Source organism: Pseudonaja textilis, chromosome 7, assembly GCF_049901715.1.
Source record: "Pseudonaja textilis isolate UNSWEBS1 chromosome 7, rPseTex1.2, whole genome shotgun sequence".
Taxonomy (NCBI): domain Eukaryota; kingdom Metazoa; phylum Chordata; class Lepidosauria; order Squamata; family Elapidae; genus Pseudonaja; species Pseudonaja textilis.
This window is the reverse complement of record NC_141996.1, coordinates 32,881,657-32,897,809: the sequence shown is the minus strand read 5'-3', so window position 1 is coordinate 32,897,809 and position 16,153 is coordinate 32,881,657. Positions and strand designations below refer to the sequence as shown.

Sequence of the window (16,153 nt, the reverse complement as noted above, 5' to 3'; positions counted from 1 at the left end):
AAATGATACCAGAGAATGAACAGGGACAAGGGTTCTATTCAAACTTGTTTGTTGGGCAGAAGGCGTCGGGAGGGGGTGGAGACCAATTTTGGATCTCAAATTACTAAACAAGAACATAGTATACAGGAGATTCAAGATGCAGTCTCTGTAGGCTATACTAGGGAGCATACGGGAGGGGGATGTCCTGACATCAGTAGACCTCACAAATGCTTATCTGCACATACCGATTACCAGGAGGCATCAGAAGTTCCTGTGGTTTTGTTACACAGGGAGACACTACCAGTACAGGACTCTACCATTCGGCCTGTCCTCAGCACCAAGGACTTTCACCAAGGTCCTGGCAGCAGTAGCAGCCTTCCTCAGGACAAAGCCCATACGGGTCCAATGCTACTTAGATGACATATTAATACAGTCAACATCGACTCTAAGAGCACAGAGCGATCTAGAAACCATGATACAGACATTACAAGAGCATGGCTTTTCGGTGAATTTTGAAAAGAGCCACTTAGAACCGACCAGGCGATTACAACACTTAGGAGCTGTAATAGACACCAACTCCTGCGAGGTTTACCTGTCACAGGAAAGGCAGGACAGCATAAGGTCATCAATAAATAAAGTGAGCACAGCTCCGGGGGTGTCCCTGGACTTGCTGTTACAAATACTAGGGAAAACGATATTGTGCATCTTGATAGTACCTTGGGCCAGGCTGCATGCAAGGACATTGCAGTGGTTCCTATTACCTTACCAGAGAGCAGGCAAGGGCAATACAGGAACCAAGGTACTAGTCCCCACTCCAGTGGTGGAGATCACCTGTAGTGACGAGGGGATGTGGGTTCAAGGAACCCACCTGACTGACTATCACAACAGATGCAAGTTTAGTAGGCTGGGGAGCCCACTGTCGAAGTCAGATTACACAGGGTCAGTGGTCTCAGTCAGACTTCAAGAACAACATCAACTGGTTGGAGCTCAGGGCATCTCATCTGGCTCTAAGGGCCTTCAGGTCAGTGATAGTGGGACAGCATGTGTTGATCCTGACAGATAATGTGACCGCCAAGGCTCATATCAACAGGCAGGGGGGTACTCAATCCCTAGCACTCATGCAAGAAGCAGAGCGATTGGGCCGCTGGGCGGAGATGCACCTTCTATCAATCAGGGTGGAACACATATCAGGAGTGAAAAACGTTCAGGCAGATTGGCTCAGCAGAACAATGGTTGACCACTCAAAAGTGGCGCCTACACCCGGACCTGTTCAGGGAACTGTCATACAGATTTGGGAGAGCAATCCTGGATCTATTTGTGATGCCAGCAAATGCACAACTCCCATGATTCTATTCGAGATTCCCAACACAGGGAGCGGAAGGAACCAATGCACTCCAAGGAGTTTTGCCAAAGGGGCTGCTTTACGCATTTCCCCCACTCCCCTTGATACCAAAGGTAATCAAGAAAGTGATAGAAGAGGGGGCGGAGATCTTAATGGTAGCACCTCACTGGCCCAGGAGGTCTTGGTACGTGGATCTCATAGATCTGTCGGTATCCAGACCATGGAGAATTCCCCCAGACAAGGTAGAACTGAGTCAGGGAGCCATACAACACCTAGAGCCACAATGGCTGCAACTAACCATATGGCACTTGAGAGGACCACGCTAAAGCGTTTAGAGTGCTCAGACAAAGTAATACAGACACTCCAGGCATCCAGGAGACCATCAACCAACAGAATTATGATGCTACTTGGAGAACATTTGGAACCTAGTGTTCCAAGAAACAAATAGATCAAACCACAGTGCTGGATTTTCTCCAGGAAGGCCTGGAGAAGGGTTTAACTCTTAAGGGTTTAACACCTTAAGGAGACAGCTTCAGTGTTGGGTTGCGGGACCTCAGAGTCCCTCTCACGACACCCCCTAATCCGCACGTTCATCAGGGGAGCAACCAATCTAAAGCCACCAGTGATACACAGGTACCCTACTTGGGACTTGACAAGGGTGCTAAGGGCGCTCATGACTGAGCCCTTTGAACTTCTGAGGTCAGTAGGACTACCTTCACTCACCCTTAAGGTGGCCTTCCTAATAGCCATTACATCAGCCAGAAGAATTTCAGAGTTGGCAGCATTATCCGTGAGGGAGGACCTCTGTATAGTTCACCTGAATAGGGTAGTATTAAGATTAAACCCCACCTTTATCCCAAAGATCAATCTTACGTTCCATAGAGCACAAGAGTTAGTACTACCAGACTTCTGCCCGGAACCAGTCCATAGCCTAGAAAGGAAGTGGCACTCCTTAGATGTTAGGAGAGCTATACCCATTTATATTAAGAGAACAAGGCCCATTAGAAAAACGGAAGCATTGTTCGTTTCATTTAGACCGAGTTTGTTGGGACAAAGCGTTTCACCGTCTACCATAGGCAGATGGATCAAGACATGTATCACAAAAGCTTATGAAAGCCAATCACTGCAATTGTCGGGTAACATAACGGCACATTCAACCAGGAGTGTAGCCACATCAGTGGCATGGAACACACAGGCCTCGATTGAAGAGATCTGTAGGGCAGCAATGTGATCATCACCATCTCCATTCATTAGAAATTATAAACTGGACACATTTGCATCAGCGGAAGCATCCTTGGAAGAAGACTGCTACAAAGATTTCACATGGAGATGGCGGCTCGGAACAAGGAGTTGGCCCACCCTCAGGACAATTAGCTTGGGTACATCCCACGCTTTGGATTCTCCGACCCGTACAACTGAGAAAGAGCGTTGGGCTTACCTGAAACGCATCTAGTTGTACGGGAGGAGAATCCAAATCCCACCCTTAGATAGTTAGTCCTGAACTCAGAACAGTCAAGAACGAGCACCAAAGAACTCTCCAAGTCAATCATCAGCCTTCATTAAAAACTGGACATGCACAGTGGAAAGGGGGCTGGACTAAACTTTGCTTGACTCCGTCTTTAAGTGAGGAAGCAGGAGACAGCCCACGCTTTGGATTCTCCTCCTGTACAACTAGAAGATGCATTTCAGGTAACGCTCTTTTTTCCCCTGAATATCATGCCTTCTTTCCATTTTAAGACTGTTATTTCATTCTTTCCACAGTTTAAAATCAGAAGGGTAATGTGTTTATTTAGTTTTGTAATGGATATTTTTAAAAAGAACAAATATTTTAAAGAGATATTCCAACAATATTCCCTTCACCGTAGCCTATTACTAAATAAAAGAACTGTTTTGGCAACGTGAGAAGGAAATAGCTAATTAATAATTCGGGAATGTGTATTTAATTTTCACCATACTAAATAAGTAAGGATGTTGTAATGAAACTTGCAGTTCATTTCTAGTTCAAATAATTGTTAGGTTCATACAAAACTATCATAAAGGAACTAAACATCTAAATTTCAAGAAAATTTAAAGTTATTTTAGAATGATAATGAATTGCTGAGAGATGTCCATAACTGATGCCATTAAGAACTAACTATATGCCTTAATCAAGGCAGACAAATAATAAATCCAAAACCCAAGTAATTAACAGAACAGTTATATTGAAAGAATACTGATCAAGGCCCAAATAAAGAATAATTAAAAATAATCAAACAATGGAAATCATATTTGTAAATGATTTATAACTTGCTTTAAATATAATATAGTTTATTGTCTTTTGAAGGCACAGGATTGGATTTATACTCTAGTACAGGGGTACGGAAACTTGGCTCTTTTATCACTTATGGACTCCAACTCCCAGAATTCCTGAGTGAGCCATAAAAGTTTCCCCATCCCTGGCATACTGGTTGTGGGGGAAATCAATGTTTGACTTGAATGGGACTGTTTAATATACAAACGTAGGACAGAATATGTCTTACATTTGTATATTAAACAGTCCCATTCAAGTCAAACATTGATTTCCCCCACAACCAGTAGGCCAGGGATGGGGAAACTTTTATGGCTCACTCGGGAATTCTGGGAGTTGAAGTCCATAAGTGATAAAAGAGCCAAGTTTCCCTACCCCTGCTCTAGTAGATTTATGTTGTATGTGGAAAAGGTTTAAGTTTTAAATAGGTTAATGGGAACCTGCACTAAACAGAGGAACATATTGTTGTTCCACCTATTTGGTGTTTTTTTTTGTTCAATGATGTGAATTTATAATCTAATTTTACATTATAAATTTATTGGTCATGTAAAAAAAACCCACCACTGTGAGATACTATCATCTTTTGGTGCTCACCACCTTTCCTGATGCTTCCATTTTTTAGCATCTCTAACACATCTCTTAATTTCTTCATAACTTAAGGGCAGATATATTGTTACAAAAACCTTCATTTTTCCTGTTGTTCCTCTTTGGCAAACTCTTTTTCCTTCAGACTGAATTCAAATTAAGATAAATGCATAATTAGAGCCTTGCCATCTATGCTGCTGTATTTCCTCAATGCAAACACAGACTGTTGCTTTTTTGTCTTATTCTAAAATGTATAGAGCTCTAATCTTCTACATAATTAGGTGCTTGACCCTAATGTCCTCTAATGGAGGGTTTCTAATATTTACATTTTTGTATATGGACCTAATAAGTATTTTTGATGAAAGAGCTCAGGTGATGCATATATCAAAAAGTAACTATGGACAAAAAAATTTTTTTCAACGCTACTTCTGTTATTTGACATTACTATACCAACTTTTTACCTTTTTGTTTTGTTTTCAGGATAACAAAACATTTTAGATAATTGCAAATTAGTTACAGAAAAGAAGTGCTGAAAAATACTAACGCAGTATTTTAAAAGCATACATTTATCTTTTCAGTTATTTAAATTTGTTGTCTTAACAGCTAGTAACAACTACAGTAAAACAGTGTCAATTATATTATGTGAGAATTAGGTGCCACCTAGTGGTGATTTTATATTTATATTCTTAAAAAACAGACATATCTGTAAATATTTAATTAGCATAATTACCTAATTTTGTTTTAAAATAAAAATGCATGCCAAAATGTAACATTCATGTTCAAAACTTACTTATAGGACAATATGTATGTTTCCAATTCTAATCATTTTCAGTTTTGCTCTTTCTCTTGTGCCCAGCAATGTCAGCATTTCCCCATCCGATAGTATCCTTATGGACTATTGTTTAAATTATTAAAAATTTCCCTAACTCTTGTGTCTGGATGATGGTTTCAATACATATACAAAAAGCCTGTGCCTTAATATTGAAAACAAATAAACAAAATATAAAATGATCAGGAAGCACATGATTCTTTGCTATTTATCAAAGTAATCTGTAGTTGTTTCAAGAGCTGCATTAAAATTAACGAACTGACTCATTAAAGCATTGTAACATTTTTCTATGTTGCATGAAACCCTGAAAAAAGATTTAATTAATAGCAGAAGTAAGCTCATGTAATGTTTGAAATGTGTATCCCTAGTCTTTTCCAAAGTATGCACTTATAAAGGTATTTCTAAATTGATTTTACCCAAATAAAAACATTTGACTTGACACTTCAATTAAAGCAGCCTGTTGATTTCCAGATACCAGAAATCAAGGGTTCAAACTGGATTTCTTCAAGGGTCAGATCAGCATTTTAGTTCTCCTCTGCGAGCCGGAGGCAGAGGATAGGTGGGACAGATGCCTCCTGAAGCACCCTGCCAGATAAAACAGGGCACGGGGGGGGGTGTCTGCGCGCAGCCCCCTGCACTTTTTCGCCTCCATGGCATCCTGCAGCACTCTGCCAGTTGAAAACAGGCCGTATGGCCTATTTTTGGCTTTGTTTTTTGGCCTGTTTTTGGCCTGTTTTCAGCCATTTTGGGCCCATTTTTCAGCCCATTTTGGGCTGGCAGGAGGCCATGGAGAGTGAAAATGAGGCATGGGGGAATTACATGTGGCCTGTTTTAGCCGCCAGAGACACTGCGGGCCGGTCCTTTGATATTTCCAGGCTGGCCCCGTGGGCCGGATTTAAGCACCCCTGCCATAAATTATTGTACAATTTCTAGCATTCAGAAAACTAGCAATAGCCTAATTGGTTAGGGTGATAATTACATCTTGACATATTTGGAAGAATCAAGGATGACTGAATGTCATGGAATCAAGGAAGGCTACATTATTTTATCCCGCTGTTATTACTTTATAACAATTGTAGATGATGAACATACATACTACTTCATCCTCTTCCTATTTTCCTCAAAATGAGATGGGTTGAGCTGAGAGAGAGTAACTAGCCAAAGTCACCCAGCCAGCTTTCACACCTAATGCAGAGTTACAACTCAGTCTCCAGATTTTTAGGTCAACATCTTAACATCTGGGTATATTTGTATTTGTGTATGACTGTAAATAACAGAAATCTCATACAAATTGGAAGGAAAAAATTCTATATGCTAAAATGTATTATGAAAGTTTACTAATCTTAATTAATTAATTAATTTCTTAAACAGAGATTGAAAACTTGAGATGCCAAGTTGCATGAAGCTGTAAAGTCCCTTTTTATGGTTCCTGATACTAACAGATTTGTTAAACCTGGTGGCCAGAGTTTGACCTTTTTTTAGTAGAAAACACTAAAAATCGTAATGTACTTAGTTTGAAAATAAAAAGAAAGAATGTTTCAAATCCTACCTCCTCCAATACCTATAAAGGGAACATTTAAATACTATCATCACTTACCCTGTAATACATCATTTCCCACTTACAAAGGCCCTTGCTCTCCAGAAATGTTAACATATGCAAGGTTATAAAGATCTCCCAGACTTGTTCTATATAAATGTTAACATTTTATCATGCTAGAAATTTTACAAGATTAGTAAAACCACACACCCCAAAACACACACTCGCACACACACACACACAAATAAATGAACAAATGTGTGTAGTGTGTGTAGTTGACAATTGTTAAATAGGTGAGTTTGCAAAAAGATTTTTGTATTATCTCACATGACAGGTACTATATTTTATAACATAATATATAGGGTATGTGGTTGCTCTACTTTGTTCTCTAATTTTAATTACTTCTATTTTAATTACTTGTATTTAGTTGAAGAACAGGATATAAGAGAATAGTATCAACCAATTTATTTTCAGAGACTCTAAATCTTAACAAAAAGAGAACTAAAATGATATCAGTATTTTTTAAAAAATCCATGCAAAAAGTGCATATACAGCAGACAATTCAACTGCAACAGCAGATGTTTCATATTAATAATAAGTCTGGGATAATATGCTATTAAATTCTCCAAGTGAATTCCCCTGTTAACTAGAAATGACAACCTAATAATAGTAACAATAGGGTCAGAAAGACTGAGTACTGCGAAAGACAGTAACAGTTGATATCCACCCACATCACGATTGTCCCCAAAAGCATTTTTATGGGCAAATACTTGAATTCTATTTTGGAGCAAAACCAAGAATAAATAATAACATTTTAGAGGGATCAAAATAAATCTAAACAAAAAGCCCTAATGCTTTAGGTTAAAGATTTCATGTATTCTAAAAAGCATGGACAGTAAATTAAGTGATAATGCCTAAGTACACTACAGTGCAGTATGGTCTGCATAAATCCAGACTGATTTATAAACCATGGTTCATGATTTAGTATCAAATCAAAATCAAATCATGTTCATTACAGTCAAAAACCAAAGAGCAGAACAAATAAAAACACTCAAAAAATATCCAGTAAAAAAATTACAGAATAAAATAATGACAGATAGAATCTATATTAAAATCACAATTTGGCATCCAATCTGTCAGCTACACATGACCCAACTAAATTATAATATCAATCCTTAAACTGTGAGGCCCATAGTCATTAAATACTAAAATGCAAAAAAGTAGTAATACAAAAGGTTTTGCTTCATTAGTTGTGTAAACAGCTATGGTGGATTAATCAGGTTTATGATGAAACCCCAGTGCTGCTCTGCAGCCACCCGTGTTATAATCAGTCTATTCATCCTTAAGCAAACACTGGAGATAAAGTGTCAGAATGACCAGGATACCTATTGATTATTGGGGATATGTTTTTTTCAAATATCTCTATAGAAAGAGCGTCGAAGGAGTATGTGTCCATTGGTCTCCACCTCTCCTGAGCCATAGGAACAGAGTGTCTTTTCAATCATTTTTTATATTTGCCATATAAGACAGCAGATGGAAGCACATGGCACTGTGCGAACAAAAATAGTTTCTTGTGGTTTGCCGTCTCCAATTGGTTAAGATAACTGGCAGGAGTAACAACATATCTAATAGAATCTGGAGTCAAAAACAACATAGCTTTCCCTAAGTCTGCCCAGTTCATGATTTAGTTAATATATGAACATCTGTCTTTAGTTTAATAAACTTATGATTACAGTATATAATTGCTTAGCACAATGTATGAGCCTATCCACTTCACATTTTTACATATTGTGTCTATGTACAATGTAATCCATAAACGGTACTCAATGGCTTAGAGGTGCTGGAGATGGTCTTTGCTTTGGAGGTTCAAGTCCTAGCACTGCATTGTGGAATGAGCTCCCTTCACTTGCCTCTAGCTAACTTAGCAGTTTGAAAGCATGTCACATGCAAGTAGATAAAGCAGTATCACTTTCGTGAGAAAATAACAGCATATGGTGTGGTAGTATGAATCCAGCTGGTGCCAGACCTTTGTCAATGTAACACCAAGTATGAGGCAATACCAGTGGAAAGAGAAGACCCTGATGACTGCTATAGAACACCATTAAACCTTTCTGAGTGTGGAACTAGTCTGCTCCCTGTGGTGCACTCTGGATAGTACACAAACGTGAACTGAATGTTGGCAATCAAACAAGTACTCTGTACCAATACTGTAGTTTCCTGGATAATGCAACATTTCCATACATTAAATAAATGTAACACATAGAAAATTAGTAACTTAATAAATGATTGTTCCCTTAGAGAGCAGGGCTGTCAAACTCACATCATCACATGACATATCACAACTTCTTTCCTCTTTGCTAAACCGGGCATGGATCTCATGAAAAAAGAATTGGAGAACAAATTTGGAACTTTCTTATTATACATGTTGACAGCAGAAAGACTGTTATATGTGCAAAAATGGAAGGACACTTCAATTCCTAGCATGGAAGAATGGTTGCAGAAGTTGATGGAGTTGGCGGAAATGACTACTTTGATTAAAGAAAAGAACATAAGTATTTTTGTTTTCACATGGAAATACCTTCTGAATTTCATGCTTGATGTGGAAAAGAATGTAACTCTGACTTTGGGTTTTACAGATTAGATTAATAGATCTTTATTGAAATGACTTATTTATACTATTAGGGAAAAGCAAGAAGCTGTGATTTGATATTAATACCTTATTTTATTGTAACAGAGGTTGGAAGTCAATGCTTCTTTTTCTTTTTTCCGGCCCTATCTTTCCTCACTTCACTTCCACTTTTCCCCTCCCCCCTCCCCCTCCCCCTGTCCTTCTCTTTACTTTTATATTTTGTGTTTTATAATACTATGTAACTTAAAACTTTTGAAAAAAATTACAGCATTTCCTTTGTATTGGAGAGCATCTTACACGTTTTCACAAAATTCTTTAGTATAAATGGAGTTTATCAGTTATGTTTGACTTAGTACAAAGCAAATTTAACATTATCTTTGTTAGCTTAAAAAAGTTTTCCCTAAACCCAGGTAAATTACCCCAAATTAGGTAAAAAAAAAATTCTTTGGATAATAACACACATATTACCCAATCACAACAGGGACATTTAAATTGACTTTAAAAGTTTTATCTATATTGGGTTAAAAAAAAAATCTGATATGCAGTTTTGGGTACTGAAGGAAAAGGTTTGAGAAGCACCATCTTAAAGGTATTGCTGCCTGTCATGAAGTTTAGTTTTCTAGTACTGAGTTGGCCCCCTGCCTAATACCCTATTTCATTTTTTCTTCAAAAGCTTAAGTTTGTAAGCAATGTACAGAAAAATAGATGAAGTTAGAAAGTGGCAAAAACATATGAGGTGATATACACTTACTTTGTAACAAGTATATATATTGACTTCTGTAACAGAACTTCATAAAAAAACAAATGCATTTACCTTCCACTCATCCAGAACAGCAATGTACAGTAGTATCTGTGAAGGATTCCATGTGCTAAAGGGACTGAAGAGAGATCTCCAGTAAGCAAATGTACATTATTAGATCACTATTTCTTCTAGGTCCACCATGCATATCTCTTACATAAAATAACCTCCTATAAATATCTATTTGCAAGTAAATCCTAGTGATTCAATGGGTTGATTCCCATGTAAGAAGTAATAGGATATTACTTCAATCTCTTGAATTCTTCATCTAATATGTAGGCCGCTTACATTCAACAGTTGAACACGTCTGCTTTGTAATTATGCATGCTTGTAAATATATATTAGAAAACAATAACTTTTCATCTGAAATTTTATTTAGTACTGTTGAAAAAATGGTAAATTATAGTATATGTATCGTATAACAATGCTCATATAATGATATAGGTAGAAACAGCTCTCTGTTTATCTTGAAACATTAACAGATAAAAAAATAAGAAATTACACCTTGAATAAATATTCAACTATATAGTCTTTAAATTTTGCTTTTGCTCACAGAAAGTAGAATATAAAAAATTGCTTGTTTATTGCAGCCTGATATACTGGGACAACTTATTTCAGAATTCCCGCTGAACATGGCTGATATGCTGTTGGCTAATAATTCTGAGAAATCCAATTTACTTGGTTGGTACCAATTTGCAAAAAGCTACACTAATATTCTAAAAAATATATATTTGGCTTGATTTAGAAACTTACATAATCTGCCTCAAGTTCACCATAGCAATATTATACTGAAGAAGGTATCATAATGAGTCTTTTATCTATTGCTGTCTAAAGAAATCTATTCAGCTAAACATACAGGAATCCTCACCACTTTGCACATTATGATCTAGAATATTTCAAGTTCAAGGTTCTAGAACACTGCCTTATTTGTTTAAAGGGGAAATTAATGCTTCCTGTTTAAATGCATATCAAAACTTCGATAGTTTCTCCCCCTTTGGACTACTACTATATTTCACAATTCACCTTTTGTATTGTGATTGAAGTATCAGGCTAAAAACCGGGTAACCTGGAGTTCTAATCCAACCTTAAGCACAAAGCCAAGTGACTGTGGGCTGGTCATTCTCTCTCAGCCCTAGAAATCAGGCAATGGCAAAACACTTCTGAAATCTTGCTAAGGAAATTGCATGGACTTTTCCAGGCAGTCTCTGAAAGTTGGATACACTCAAAGGGAAGAAAATCAATTATCACACATATACATAACTTGCACCTACTAAGTTTCAAAACAGACATTACTCAATAGGTTCAAGTCTTTTTGCTGTCAACAATATCAGTAGCAACGTAAACGTTTTTATAGCAAGGGGGGAAAATTAAACATAAATTGTTTATACACACACACACACACACACACACATATAAATAAATGGATGGTATTCAGCTTTGTTCGGGTATTTTCCCATGTCATTATTGGTGCTGACACACAGATGAACCCAATACAGAAACCTGATGATGGCAGATGAGATTCTGCCAAAACATTGCTACAACTTTAAAAGCTCAACTATAATGACATGGGAAAATACCCGAACAAAGCTGAATACCATACATATAAGTACCCGCGAAAACTTAAGAAAACAAATATATACATATACCTATATATGTATGTATGTATGTATGATGTATGTATGTATGTATGTATGTGTGTGTATATATATATATATATATATATATATATATATATATATATATATATATATATATATATCTCCGAACAAAGCTGAATACCATACATGTAAGTACCTGCGAAAACTTAAGAAAACATACATATACATACATACATACATACATACATACATACATATGGCATTCAGCTTTGTTCGGGTATTTTCCCATGTCATTGTAGTTGTGCTTTTAAAGTTGTAGCAATGTTTTGGCAGAATCTCATCTGCCATCATCAGGCTTCTGATGATGGCAGATGAGATTCTGCCGAAACGTTGCTACAACTTTAAAAGCACAACTACAATGACATGGGAAAATACCCAAACAAAGCTGAATGCCATACATGTAAGTACCCGCGAAAACTTAAGAAAAAACACACACACACACACACACACATATATATATATATAAACATAATTAAACATAATTTTTTGATATATATGTATGTATGTATGTATGTATGGTATTCAGCTGAATACCATACATACATACATACATATACATACATACATACATACATACATACACACATATATATCAAAAAATTATGTTTAATTATGTTTTTAGATATATATTTTTTCTGATGGCAGATGAGATTCTGCCGAAACGTTGCTACAACTTTAAAAGCACAACTACAATGACGTGGGAAAATACCCGAACAAAGCTGAATGCCATACATGTAAGTACCCGCGAAAACTTAAGAAAACACACACACACACACACACACATATATATGTGTGTGTTTTTTCTGTACAGAAGCCTGATGATGGCAGATGAGATTCTGCTGAAACGTCGCTACAACTTTAAAAGCACAACTACTATGACGTGGGAAAATGCAGAGCAAAGCAGATGCCATACATGTAAGTACCGCAAAACTTAAGAATATATATATGTGTGTGTGTGTGTGTGTGTTTTCTTAAGTTTTCGAGGGTACTTACATGTATGGCATTCAGCTTTGTTCGGGTATTTTCCCACATCATTGTAGTTGTGCTTTTAAAGTTGTAGCAACATTTCGGCAGAATCTCATCTGCCATCATCAGGCTTCTGTATTGGGTTCATCTGTGTGTCAGGCTTTCACAGTTGTTTCTGTTTTAAATTTGGTGCTAGCCTACTGCTGTGTCAGAATGATTTTTTCTTCATCCTGATTGGTTGGGAGTCTTGGTCTGTGTTTATTGGTCTTGGAGTTTGCTGTGTTCTGCTTGATTGGTGTTTCTAATATCTTCTGTCTGTTTTGTAGCATTTTTTTTGTCTTGATTTGCTGGCAACATTGTGTTTCCTGTATTGGAGGCTTTTAGTGCGGCTTGGCTTCGGGTAAATTGACGGCTATCATTTATTAGGAAGCTAGGTTTCATCTGCGTGCCTGCTTGGGGTGTGTTTGAGCTGGAGATATCAGGGGGGTTCTGTTTGTGCCCAGGTGTTTGCTTGGCTTGTGGTGTGGATATTTTTTTGTTTGTGAGTGTAGGCTTCCAGATAATTGACAGTCTGATGGAGTCATCTCTTCTATTCATGCTTTCAATATCAGGACAGCCTTCGGCATTGGCCAAAAAATAGCCAACATCCTAAGAAACCCCAAAGACAAGATCCAGCTAGAAAACCAAGGAGTTTATGAAATACCATGCAACAATTGCCCAGCCACATACATTGGACAAACCAATAGGAGAATAAATGCACGCATCACAGAACACAAGAGCGGAAGAAAATACTTCAGAAAAGAAGAAAATACTTCCTCCCTTTTCCAGCACCTTAAAGCCACAGGACATGAAATTAATTTTGAGGGAACCAAATTAATCTCCAATACTGAACACTTCAACAAGAGAATAATCAGGGAAGCCATCAAAATAGAGAAACACCCCCATAACATGAATAAACGGGACAATACCTCTCGCCTACCCGACATTTGGAAACTAGCCCTTATCAACAAATGAGTCCCAGCCACGAAAACCAACACCAGACCCAAAACAACACATGACGCCACCACCTATCTCTCTCACCAGACTCAGACTCAAACCCAAACCCACCCCACCGACGAAAGACAACCACCATCCAGAAACCAGACCATGGCTGCATCACCAGCTGCCACACACTCCAACCCCCAAACCAAGCAAACGGACACATGCCATGGACACATATCCAGGCCTCAAACTCGGAGCCAAACGAAAACCCAGAACCTCACATCACAGCCACTCCTCATCACGGAACTCAGGAGGCTACACCACAAAACCTCAGGATGTTACAACACAGCCAACGACCCAGGAGATTACAGCACAAGACCCAGGATGTCACAACAATAGAACTCAGAAGTTCATCACACAGCCCATTACCCAGGTCGTTACAACATAGGAGGCTGATAGACACACAGCCAATACCTCAGCCACACATGTTCTTATGAAAAAGCCAGCCAATCTGCAAACATCAACTCCATCAACCAATCAAGAAATGACAACACAGCCAACCTCCCCACAAGATAACCTCAATCTTATATGGGAAAAGACCCGAACAGGCCAAGACCTGCACGTATACATACATACATACATACATACATTGTATTTTGTTGCTTGTTGTTTGGTACTGACGAAAGATTGATCACTCAGAAAAAACAGGTTACTGAATGTGAAAGGATATAGAGTTTGAGATTTGAGTGGCACGCCTATCTATGATATGACAAATCTAAGGTTAATAAAGATTTTCATGCTGTACTGAATGTTTGGAATAAACAGATTGACTTCCAAAATTTCGCTGACTGTCACCCAATAAACTTTTCAGAGGAAAAATGGAATTTACACAAATTTGGTTAACTTAAGCAGATTTATTGACTTTTTGAAGGAGACTTTAAATAAAAAACCAGGGAACAATTGGAACAGGAGGATATTAATTTTTAATTATTTATGTTCAACAGTTAGATACAATTCTGATAAGAATTTTGGTTTTACAAATGAGAAAACTTAATTTGAACTGGATTAGTTTACTATCGATGAGCATCTTGTTGCCAAGATGTATAGTTATTGAATATATAAGATCAATGTTAAAGATTTTATGACTAAATGGGTATTTTTTTTGATAAAATATAATGCTGTCAGTGGGAGATTATATGGAAGAAACTGAAATTCACTTTGAGTTATAATTTAAAGAGAATTTTTTACAAGATGATGTATGTTGATATGTGACACCTGATACATTATCATGAAGTATAATTGGTATGTTAAACATATGTTGGAAATGTAAATTATCTGAAGGCACTTTTTCATCACCTTTGGTGGCTATATAAGAAGGCTAATAGTTATTGGGTTCTTTAATTCAGAGAATTCTTAGAGTAAATGTATCACTGAACTAGAGCTTTTTCTTTTAGGTTTAATGGGTAAACAGATGGAAAAAAATGGGACTTTGTTTTTTTATATATGATATCTCAACCATGCTAGACATTCAGATCATTATTATTAATAATTTATTATAAATAAATTAGGGTAGTTTTCTTGTGAGTAGGTATCTGCAGAATTGGATTGGATTACAAAGCTGGCGCTTCACTAAAATTTAAACCTTTCTGTGGTTTCAGAGAATGAGTTAATCTCTTAATACTGTTATCAGTGACTTGCATGGGTGTCATTCTCTACCTCCTGCTAGTTTTCATTTTAATCAAGAATGACACCAGTCATTAGAGCAACATCATTCCATGCTGAAATGGATACATGACTTTCAGCTACTTGGACATCTTCAGCTACTGGAATTATCCAGGTCTCTAACCTTTAGTCGTTTTTAAAAGAGAAAATTTAGTTCTACTACCTATTTAGATTTATATTAATTAACATTGAATCAAATACGTTGAATTGCATGATGAATTTGAACAAAAGAATAATAAAGTCACCTCATATATGGGAGAAATTAATAACACTATTTAAAACTCAATTGGGTATACAATGTAGATGAAAGAAGCGCTTTACAATCTTCGAGTAGAACAATGGCTCAATCGCATTAAAACAGTAATGTTCTTTGGGACTTACATGGCTGCTTTGAAGATTATTTCTATTATGCAAAGACAATATTTCTGGTGGGATTACCAATGAAAGAGTTATGCATGCACAAACATAAATACGTAGCCAGCAGCAGCCTCTGAAGCGGCTTTACCACCCTTCTGAAGTTGATAACAACTTTACTGCTTCAAGATGTAGTGCATAGTTCATATGAACAAAAATTGTGAAGAGCTTCTTTTGAATGCTTTGCAAATCCTTAGTAATTAATTCCCTCCTGGATTGCCACAGGTTGTTTTTCTTTCTCAATTAGTAACATTGTTAACAAATATTTGGATGGATTACCAATAAATATCACAATGAATATTTGAAAACACCACATTTTCCGATTTAAAAACAATTCCATAAATTTGCTTTCTGAATCACTGAATTACAAAGACCTTTTGAAAAGAATTATTATGTGCATCAAGTCAGACATCTGGAAACTAGCC

General features: G+C 37.1%; 1 protein-coding gene across 27 annotated transcripts in view; it reads right to left on the bottom strand.

The window, feature by feature from the left end:
• Positions 1-16,153, bottom strand: part of BBX (BBX high mobility group box domain containing) — a 126,932-nt gene that overhangs the window by 58,238 nt on the left and 52,541 nt on the right. For 11 of the 27 annotated variants that reach the window (XM_026700799.2, XM_087937398.1, XM_087937387.1 and 8 more), the window contains one exon: positions 10,003-10,066. The exons of the other annotated variants lie outside the window; for them this stretch is intronic. In XM_026700799.2, the coding sequence (XP_026556584.1) occupies positions 10,003-10,066 (64 nt within the window). The remainder of the gene's footprint in view (positions 1-10,002; positions 10,067-16,153) is intronic. 27 annotated transcript variants of the gene reach the window in all.